This window comes from Neophocaena asiaeorientalis, unplaced genomic scaffold (genome assembly GCF_003031525.2).
Source record: "Neophocaena asiaeorientalis asiaeorientalis breed wild unplaced genomic scaffold, Neophocaena_asiaeorientalis_V1.1 scaffold297, whole genome shotgun sequence".
In the NCBI taxonomy this organism is placed as follows: domain Eukaryota; kingdom Metazoa; phylum Chordata; class Mammalia; order Artiodactyla; family Phocoenidae; genus Neophocaena; species Neophocaena asiaeorientalis.
In genome coordinates, this window is record NW_020175435.1 from 669,384 (window position 1) to 679,909 (window position 10,526).

Sequence of the window (10,526 nt, forward strand, 5' to 3'; positions counted from 1 at the left end):
CGCGGTGACACTCCACACAGGTCGCAGACACGGGACACAGTGAGGGGCCTCCACTTCCAAGCAGAACGTGATCAAACACAACCAAAATAAAGTGCTTCACTTTTTACTTCCAACATAGGGACCATCTAAAAACCAGCAGGGAGGGGCTGGGGCTGCGCCTCCCACCCACCTGCCCGCCTAGCCCACGGCTTGGCAGAGAGAGGGAACCTCTCGGAGGGGGAGGCAGGGACCAGTCCTCAGCCTCCCGGGCCAGTGTATGAGAGGTCCCTGGGCAACAGCAGAGGGGCGGTCGGGGACAGTGGGGCCTGCGGGGCTTCTGGGAGGATCGCCCTCCGGGACACGGCCGCGCCTTTAGGAGTGGAGCCCAGCTCGGTGCTGGTCCCCGGGGTTCTCTGAAACAGCAGCAGAGGTGGGACTGGTTCGGGGCTCCTCGGATGGGCAGCTTGGCTGACGTGAGGTGGGAAAGTCTCCTGGCTGTGTGGCCATGGGGCTTAAGAGAAAGGCCTAGAAGGAGGAGATCCTGCCAGGGATGATAAAGGCTGAGACACCTTCCAGGCCCTGCTCCTTTCCCCAGAATGCAGACCTGGGTGGACAGGGCAGGGAGCAAGGATCTGGGGGGCAGGTGAGGAGAAAGCAGAGGATCAGGGCAGGCCAGCTGGCCCCATCCGCTGAGTCTCCAGCCCGCACCCTGCCGCCTCAGTTCCCCTGCTCACCGCCTCTTGCCACCTGCTGGGTAGGATGGAACAGAAATCAAGGGGGGAGCTCTCTGTTTAGACATTTAGAAGCAAAGACTCGACTTCCAAAGAACAGTGGGGACCGGGGGACAGGAGGATGGGCAGTGGGGGAAGGCGCCAGAGCAGGCATTGCTCAGAGCACGTACCGACGACACGTGTCGTGTCCCCCACCTGAGGGGCCTGGTAACTGGGGCCTGAGCCTGTGCCCAGCCGGGGCACACACGGTGGTCTCTCCTGGGCTCGCAGGGAGGCCACAGGCGGGAAGGCACCAGGAGGACACAACTTTTTGGCCAAAGGGTTACATTAGTTTTCTCAAGATGCCAAGCAGCACCCCGGGGGTCCTAAAGCCCAAGAGGAAAGGATGCCCTGCCCAGGGGTCCAGCCTCGAGGCTCCCTCCGCGCCCCCGTCCTTGTGTGTGCGAGTGTGTGCGAGTGTGTGTGCGTGGGGTGGGCGCAGGTGGCCCGGGATGCGCGTGCAGCAGTCAGCCGGGCCTGTTTCAGTGCATGGCAGGGGTGAGGGCAGGTCGACTCTGCCCACGCCCAGTGTCTCTGTCGGGGTGAGGGCTTAGGCCCGAGGGGCTCTGATTTGCACGTTCACACGGCGGGGCGGGCGGAGAGGGGCAGCTCTCCCTCTGCACAGCTCTATGTCACAAACGTCACAGCACTGGTCACCACAACCTTGTCCCGGGCCCCGGGGAAGGGGAGGGGACGTCCCACGCCCCCAGCCCTTGCCAGCAGGCAGCCCAAGGCAGCGCGGAGGTGCGTGGCCGCCGGGGCTCCTGACCCCTGCAGGGACTGCGGGGCCACCGGGAGGCCACCACCGGCCCTCGTGCAGCCGCCGACCAGTTCGGTGACGCCTCGCTCTCGGTCCTAGGTGGCCTCCAGCAGCACAGGAAGCAGGGGCAGGAGTAGAAGGCTGCCGAGGAGGGGCCAGGGGGCCGGGGGCAGCCCTGCGGCGGCCGCCCGGCCCGGCGGCTCCCGAGTCCTCTCGTACAGGTGCAGCTTGTCCTTGTTGGAGTGGAGCATCTTGACGTCCTCCAGGGCGTAGTAGGCGGCCAGCGTGAAGTTCACGTCTCCTGTGGTGAGCAGGTCGAAGACGCAGGCCTGGTAGTAGAGGTCCTCCACGGGCAGCTTCTCCTTGCACTTGGCCACGGCCGTCTCGTATGGGAAGGTGTCGGGGGCTGAGGGGGCGGGGCTGGCGGCTGGTAGCCTGTGGGCGCCGGGGCTCTCGGCGCCGGCTCGGAAGGCCTGGAAGTCGATCTGCTGGTTGAGTGGGCAGCCCCTCAGGCAGAGGTAGAGGCCCTGGCTGTCCCGGTCTTCCACGGCGTTGACTACCTCCTCGGGCATGCGGACCGCGAAAGTCAGGTAGCCACCCACCTGGCGGACCACGATGGTGGTGCCGATGTACTTGGCCTGGATCTCCACGTGCTGGCCCGACACCTTCTCGGTGATCTTCAGGCTGTTGGCCCCGTGCTTGTCGCCGCCGTTCTTGGAGCCGTCGGCGAAGGCGGCAGGGAGCTCGTCCATCTCGGCCTGGTACACCTTCTGGTCCACGCACTCCTGGAAGTTCTTGAAGATGATGGTGAGCTGTGGGGCAAGGGGGCAAAGAGAGGGGGTGAGGCAGTACCGGGAACTATGGAGGGGACAAGGCCCAGCCCCGGACGTACAATGCTCTGGACTGAGCGGAGGGATGGCAAGAGCCCCCAGGATGTCCCAGACCGCCCCTTCCCCACTGTGGTCATTGTGCAGTGCCACCTGCCCTATTACACGTTTAATATTTTTCTTTAAAACAATTTGCATTTTTGCTCAAAAATTTTTTTGACTTAGGGAACTTTATACTCCTCTCCTAAATAAAAACCAGCTCATTTACTATATACAGGGAGGAAACATAAAAAGAAAAGCATGGCTAATTAAAAATGAAAGGTCGTTATCCACTGTAGTAGGCTGAAGAATGGCCTCCAAGATATCAGGCACTAATCGCTGGAACCTGTAAATGTTACCTTATATGACATATGGGAGCTTGCAGTTGAGATTAGGTTAAGGATAAATTATCCTTAACTTATTAAGGATAAGAAATTATCCTGGTGGGCCCTAAATGTAATCACATGTGTCCTCATAAGACGGAGGCAGAAGAGAAGGCGGGGTTTCCACAGAGGCAGAGACCAGAGGGTTGTGGCCACAAGTTGAAGGATGCTGGCCACCAGCAGAGGCCTGGAAGAAGCAACGAACAGACTCTCCCCTGAAGCCTCCAGAAGGATCGGTCCCGCTGACACCTTGATTCTAGCCCCTTAAGACTCATTTCAGACTTCCGCCTCCAGAGGTATGAGAATAAATTTCTATTTGTTTGAATCACTTAGTTTGTGGTACTTGTTACAGCTGCAATAGGAAATGCATATGGACCACAACCAAAGGACCATGAGCCACAGGCTGAACATAACAGCAGGTAGAAGAGACTGATGTTCAAAGAAAGAACGAGCTGGCAAAATCCATGCAGGCAGGCAGGCAGAGGTCAGCAGAGGCCACCGCAGCAGGGCTGCCCTGAGGGGTCTCCCAGCCAGGCCTTGGCAGTAGCAGGAGGAAGAGGGAGGGGAGGGAGGTGCCAGTCAGCAAAAGGGAGACGGGGGCTCCAGATTAACGGGCAGCCCTGGCCAGGGGAGCAGCGAGGCACATTTCTGCTGGAGCCTGCAGCCGGGGTGAGGGGCTGCGCTGAGCTACTGGAGAAGCAGAGGGCTAAGTGGCTCCATCAGTAACCGTCCTCCTGCAAACCACAGACACAGGCACACTTGCTGCATTGATTACTTCTGGGCCTGTGCGGCACTGCAGGGAAGGGGACATTACCTCGGATTTATAGACAAGGAAATTCGGGTTCAGAAAGTAAAGTGACTTGCCCAAGGTCACACAGCCAGCAAGAGGCAGAGCTGGGATTAGGCTCTTGGTTTCCAGTCCCTGGGCATTTCTGGCCAAAAAGTCATAGGGTGGGAGGCCTGGGAGAAGGACAAGAGACCAACAGTCCGGGGAGTGATGTGTTTCCTCTGTCACCCTGGGTGAGACGTCTGGCTGTTCTTTCCTCCGTAACCCTAACCAGGAAGATGGGGTGGAGACATGAGTGAAACTGGGAAACTCGCCCCCGCCCTGTTCCTGCTGGACTCTCAGCCTGAAGCCAGGGAGAGAGGCGGGGCGATGGGGGCAAGATGGTGCCCAGGCATCTTGGGACCTCCCGCTAAAAGCACCCCCCTCCGGCCCGGCCCCAACCTCTTCACGGCCCCCAGCCACCATTCCCAGGCCCTGTCCCCTCATCCCTGCCACCAAGCCTGGAGAAGAAGGGCCTCACCAGCTGGGGTACCACACCTCCTCATAACGTCTGTAGGCCGAAGGGGCTCTAGCAAAGGGCGGGGGGCTGCTGACGACATGTATGGTCGGCCGTGGCTGAATTCTCTGCCTGGGCACCCCAGGGGGACGTGGCAGTTGAGGGGCATGAAGGTGGCCTGGACAGCTCTCAGGGTTGAGGGCAATGCAGCAAAGCACTAGGGGAATTTCTGGCCGAACAGTGGATGTAGGACAAAGGCAAGGCCCCAGACTTGCTAGAAACCAAAGAGGAAACCCAAAGCAGCTCCGATGGGGAAGGGAAGGCGGGGAGAGCTGCCACAGGACCTCAGCTCAGGCAGGAGGGTCAGGGAGAGGCCGGCCAAGACAGGCGGAGGGGGAGGTGCCGGTGGGGCATGGGCCAGGGAGTGTCTGGCTGCAGTTCCGGGGTGGCTGGGGACACAGCCAGGAGGGGGAAGCCGGCAGGGAGTGGCCTTGGCTGGGGGCCCCAGGAGCAGGTGCTGAGACGCCTGAGGACTGGAGAGGGGCAGCCTAGGGGCTGCAGAAAGTTCTAGGCTGAGCAAACCCACAAAGTAGCAAGAGCTGGGCTGGAGGTGTTGCCGGCTCTGTTTCACGGCTGCTCTGCGTGTCCCCTCACGCCAGTATAAAGCTCAGGGGTGACCAGGCAGGGAGTGTACGAGGGGCCCTCAGAGGGAACGCAGAGAAGACCCCAGCCCTTCTCACCCCGTTCCTGAGAGATGTAGGGATGAGAGGAAGTCTGAGAGGGGCAGGCCACAGTATGACTTTTGGGAACTCCAGGGCACCTGGGCCTTGCTGGGTCCCTTCCTCCGTCAGAAACATTAAAAACTACATTCGTGGCTGAGATTGGGATTGACATATACACGCTACTATATATAAAACAGATGACTAATAAGGACCTACTGTGTAGCACAGGGAACTCAATACTCTGTAACGACCTATATGGAAAAAGAATCCAAAAAAGAGTGGATATACGTGTAACTGACTCACTTTGCTGTACACCTGAACCTAACACAACATTGTAAATCAACTATACACCAGCAAAATTCTTTTAAAAGAAAGACGCTACGTTTTGGGACTGCATTGGCGTAAAGACTAATATAGTCTAGGTTGGATCATGTTGGCTTTTTCCTTCTGACTTTAAAAGGAAGGAAAGCCTTCTCGTGGCCCTAGAAGTCTTGGGGCCAAGGCACCGCGCCAGTGGGGCCTGACGGGTGTGCAGGGGGCACTCTGCACGGTCTTCATGGGACACGAGGAGGGGCTGGTGCTCTGAGGTCGCGAGCTGGAGGCCCTGCCAGAGGCCACAGCGGGCTACCGCGGGAGGCCCCCGTGCACAGCTCCCTGAGCCCGGGGCTCTGCTTCCCCGTCTCCTCCCTGGAGGTCACAGGCTGGTCCCGGGACGAGGCTCTTCTGCTTCGCTGTGGGATGTCCAAGGTGGCTGCAGCCCCTCCATCCTGCCCCTAGCCCCACGCATCATCGAGCCCCACGAAACTGTCGCTCCTTCACTGCCCAGACCTATGAACGTGGCGACTTCACAGGGATCCACCTCCTGCTGCTTCCTGTCTCCATCCTAGGCTCCTGCCCTGATGAGGCTGCCCGCCTGCCTGCCTGCTTGCCTGCGGGGGGCCGGGAGGTGGGCCAGCCGGGGTGGTCTGGGCAGTGGGTGGTCCTGCCATGGGGGGAGGGGTGTGCAATGAGGGGCTCCGGTGTCCCTGCCTGGTGTGCAGGGCCACACAGACACTGGGGGCGGGGGAGTAGGGGGGTGGCGTTCCCAGTGCCATCGGCCTCCCTGGAACAGGAAAGGCTGGTTTCGCTCTAACCGCCATCTCTCGCGGAGACAGTCTCCTGGAAGGCTGACAGGCTGCTTGACTCTTCCTGGCACCGGTGCCAGGGACTCAACCACAAGGAACAGCATGAAGGAGGCCTGTCGAAAGCCAGGCGGCTCACTGCCCACACAGCCGCAGGCGTGGCTGCCGCTCCCGCCTCGGCTGCCCCCCTTCCCCGAGGGGCTCGCGCCCTCTCCACTGCTGGGCACAGGGCAGAGCCCGAGTGTCATCAGAACTATTCATGGAGCGCCAACTGTGTGCCAGGCCTGGGGCTGGGGGCTGTGTCCACATGAGGGGAGGAAACAGCCCAAGACCCCTGTCCTCACGGTGCTGACACTGCGGGGGTGGAAGGTGATGTCACAGACCAAGCAGATGAAGGATGCCGTGTGATGGAATGGAAGTGCAACAGGGAACATGCGAGGGGGCTGCCGTGGGGGGAGGCACCGAGATCCAAGCTCCTCTCCTCCCTGAGGCTCAAAACGGGGTGCCACCAGCGCAGCCAGAAAGAAGAAGACAGAGCAGGGGGCGGGCATGGGAGGCAGTCCCACGGGAACAGGAGGCTGAAATGTCAGCTTGGGCCGGAAAACACTAGATCTCGACCCTCCACAAGAACAGAGGGCTAGGCAGGGTTGGACAGTGAGAATACCGTGTTCCTGGGCAAGGCGCCACGGCTGAGGGGGTGGGAAATCACAAAAGCCCAGGTTCCACCACCTTGGGGATAAGAGCCCACACTCTGCCTGGCTCTGCTGCTGCCCCTCCCGTCCTGTCCTTCGGGGGCAAGCTCAGGGCGAGGGCAGGCAGGAGGCCTTCCCCAGTGCTCTGTGCAGAGCCAGTGCCCCGCCCCAAGACCCTCCATCCTGCTGCCCCAGCACCCGTCACCGGCATGCTGTGGCTATCTTCGTGCTCCACTATTAGCCTGGGAGCACTGAGAGGGAGGCGTCGCCGAGCACAGAGGCTGGCACAGAAGAGCTGTTTGGTCAATGTTTTCTGAATCAGCGAAGGAACACACACACCTGAGTAATGGAGGCCCAAGAGAACAGGCAGAGGTGGGCCGAGGGCACTGGGGAACCAGCCACCCATGCCTCTCACCCGGCTACCGTGAGACCCCAGTCGGCACTGAGGCCTGAGACTGGCTTGGCCAGACACGGAGCCTGTCGCCGCCCGGCCTCCAGCAGAGCCTCGGGCTGCCTCCTGGCTGACGGGGAGGTAAGAGAAGGCTGCTAAAACTCTTCACCTGCTGGGAAGATCAAGGTGGCCCTAGGTCACCGCGGAAATGGGTTGGCTTGATCAAGGGGCTCTGCTGCAGAGCCCCAGAGCCTTCTGGAAGCTTCATGCTGGGACAGGAAGGGAGGCACTCCCATGCCTACTTGGGCAGTGCTGCTGGCCAGTGCCCAGCAGTGAGCCTGAAACAGAGTGAGCATTTGAAAAATGTGGGCTAAGTGAATGAAAGGAATACGAGAACAAATGAATGAATGAATGAATAAGCCATTTGGTTTGTGGACGGCCTCGCTGAGCTCAGGGTCCCACTGTGTGCCAATAGAGAGCTGAGGGTGGCATCCAGGGGTTCTAAGTCCAGGCACCTCATCCCGGCCTGCAGGACCCACTAGTATGTGACCCAAAGGCTCCTTCTCTAGCTTTCACCCCCAGTCAAAGGGGCCAGCAAGCCCCCCTTGCTGGTCACTAACCACAACTCCTCCCAGGTCTGTTATCACATCCGATGCTTATACCGCCCTTGTCAGGAAGGGTAGGCCTCCTGAGGTCCACAGCCCCCTCACACCCTCAGACCTCCTGTGTGCCCCCCTGCCAGCCTGGGACAGGGAGGCGGGGTCCCCCTTCCACGGTGTGTTTGCTGCTGAATTTGGAAGCCGCAGGCTCAGGCTCCAGACATTCATTTATCTTGGCTCTAGGGAGGGAGGCGGGTAGGTGAAGGCGGTCGCTGCACAGAAGGCGGCCAGCACCTTGATTCAGGCCCCCCTCAGTCTGTGGAGGGCTGAGAGGGGGGAGGGGGAAGAGGGAGCCCCGGCCGCAATTTGCTGCCCACTAGGCTTCGTGGCCTGGTGCCAAAGGCCTGTAAGAGCATCCATGGGGCTAAGGCCTGCTTGTTTCCTACCCAGCAGCTGGTCCCAGGAAGAGACCCCTGTGGGCATGCAAGGGCCACCGGAGCAGAGGGAGGTGGCAGGAATTTTCCTGGCTGCCAGGTCACCTCAGTGTCCTCCTCTGGGGCATGGAGGGACAGAAACGCCCTTGTGGGCCAGCCTGGCACTGCCCTACACACTGTCTTGCAATGTGCTCTTCCTGGGAAAACAGACCCGCTGCCAAACCGGAAACTCCAGGGGCTCTGGTGGCCCAGGCCCCGGGGAGGTAGAGCTGTCCCCATGGCCTGGACTCTAATCATCCACCAGCCTCCTGGACCTGAGACCACGTTCTCCGGCTGAGTCTGAATGTGAGGTCATGGGAGACCCTCCTGGAAAACTGGGAGGGAGAATCTGGAGTGGACAGGAATGTCCCATTGCCTGGGCCACGGGCCACATCATGGCTGCCTCTGGCTGTGGCTCTGTGAGTAGGACTTGAGTCCTGCCACCCAGACACTGAAGCCTCCTTGGGTCAGAAGATGACTGGCTCTCGGTGGCCTCCAGGGCTCCAGATGGGAACCTCCTCTCCTGGCAGTGAGAACACGCTGGGCTCTGGAGTCCCCTGGCTCCGGTGAAATCCCAGCTTGGTTCCCAGCCGAATGCACTTTGGGTGGGGAGGCCACTTTCCCTCCTAGAGCCTCAGGTTCCGGAGCTGCCCTGGACAGACGGGCTGCATGGGTGGCCCTGGGGGTGCTCAGTGGGTTGATGCCCTGTCCTCACTTGTTCCATCTTCCCTGCGCCCAGACACCACGGCCCTCTCTGCTCTGAGGCTGCAGCCTTACTGTGTCAGTGTGGGACAGAGACAAAGGGCAGGATGGTACCCTGCAGCCCCGACTGGCACCAGCAGCATCCAGCAGCCGGGGCCTCCAACCAGCGTCCTCAATGCCCTCCGTGCCCCAGAATCACTGGGGGTTTAAAAAAAAGAACACATCTGACGCCCACCCAGAGATGTGGTGTCAGAGCGGCCTGGGGGGGCCCAGAACCATTACCTTCTAAAATCCGCTCGGTTCACAAATGTACAGCCACAGTAAGAACCCCTGGGCAGGACCGTCACCTCCAGGAGGCTGTTGGGTCCGCTTGTCTGGGGCGGGGTTTGACTCCCACTGGACAGAAAGCTCCGTGATGATAACGACAGAAACATACCTGCATATCGGCTCCCCTTTATTGGGATTTGATACTGGAGTTCTACGAAAACATAGTTTGGGGCAAGAAAAGACTATCCCAGAAGTTTGAAACTGAATGCTCTGGGAGTGTTTTTAAACTTTCTGGACTATTAACCCTAATAAGAAATCCATCTTATTTACAGCCAGATCCAATGTGCACGCACATGAACAAATGCACACAACAGAAACTAAGTTTCCTAAACGTTTACTCTTGCACTGGGAAAGCATTCACAAACTGCCTTAATTCGGCTAGGTTTGGCTATCCTGTTCTACCCTGCGCCCCCCCAACCCAGACCCACCCCCAAACTGTGCCTGTGTGTTAGCTTCTGACGCCAGAGGGCTGATTTCAAAGACCCCTAGTGGACGGTGTACAGCAGCAGTTTGAGAAACACCGCACTCTGGGCAAAGGGCAGAGGTGGCTCCAGGGTAGTTCACCTGACGACAAAGAACGTGCAGGACATTCCTTCCTAAATAATTTGCTCAGTTACCGACGAGAGGAACATGGCGGGTCAGGGGGCGTCTGGGTCGGAGGGAGGAAAGCCCGGGCCCTCCTGATGGCAGGGCCTGGTGCCGTGACCCGCCTCACCACCCCCCGCCCCCCTCCCCCGCACATGCACGTTTAGGTAATTATTGTCGATGAGCGGCCAGGCGCCCTGCACCTTGCAGGTCTGGAAACGGTCTGTGAAAGTCCGGAGGTGCGGGTCTCCGAAGAGGCCGCAGTGCGTGTAGTTGGGGGCGGCCGCGCGATTGTGGAAGCTCTTCTCGTAGTGGCAGATCTCGGGGCTGTCCGAGCGTTCCTGGCTGTCCCCCGGTGGCGGCGGCAGCGTGCGTAGGTGCGGCTGCGACGTGGGGCCATCCTTGGAGCAGTTGTGCTGGCTCATGAGGTCCTCGATGCCATGGACGGCAGAGTGGTAGGCCAGGTCCCCCCGGCAGGTGCGGGCTGTGCGCCGCGTGCACAGGGCATAGGTGCGCAGCGCCGCGCAGAACTCGGGGGCGTCGTCCGGGGCCGGTGCGTGGCTGCCCGCCGTGGCGCTCCAGAACTCAGAGTTGCACTTGAGGATCTTGCACGAGGAGGTGGCTGCGGATACAGGAAGGGAGGCGCTGTCACGTTGGGAGTGGTAAGCCCAGGCCTCCTCCACCCCCGTGGGCCAGGGCTGCGGGGCACGTGCAAGGGACAAAGGACGCCTCATCTCAGGCGTTGGAAGTGTTCCTGCAGGCATGGAACCTGCCTTTCCCACTTTCCCGATTCTTCTGCGCAGCCGTAATGACCATGAGTGGCTAGGCCTGCGGACTGCAGGCTGAAAGGCCTGGCGGAGGACTACCGGCGCC

The 10,526-nt window shown here is 60.2% G+C and overlaps 1 protein-coding gene across 1 annotated transcript in view; it reads right to left on the reverse strand.

The window, feature by feature from the left end:
• Window positions 1-1,604: 1,604 nt before the first annotated feature.
• Window positions 1,605-10,526, reverse strand: part of RGMA (repulsive guidance molecule BMP co-receptor a) — a 43,088-nt gene continuing 34,166 nt past the window's right edge. The window contains exons 3-6 of the mRNA XM_024767713.1: window positions 9,809-10,275; window positions 6,451-6,474; window positions 6,192-6,218; window positions 1,605-2,321 (exon numbers count right to left, since the gene is read on the reverse strand). Coding sequence (XP_024623481.1) covers window positions 1,605-2,321; window positions 6,192-6,218; window positions 6,451-6,474; window positions 9,809-10,275 — 1,235 coding nt within the window. The remainder of the gene's footprint in view (window positions 2,322-6,191; window positions 6,219-6,450; window positions 6,475-9,808; window positions 10,276-10,526) is intronic.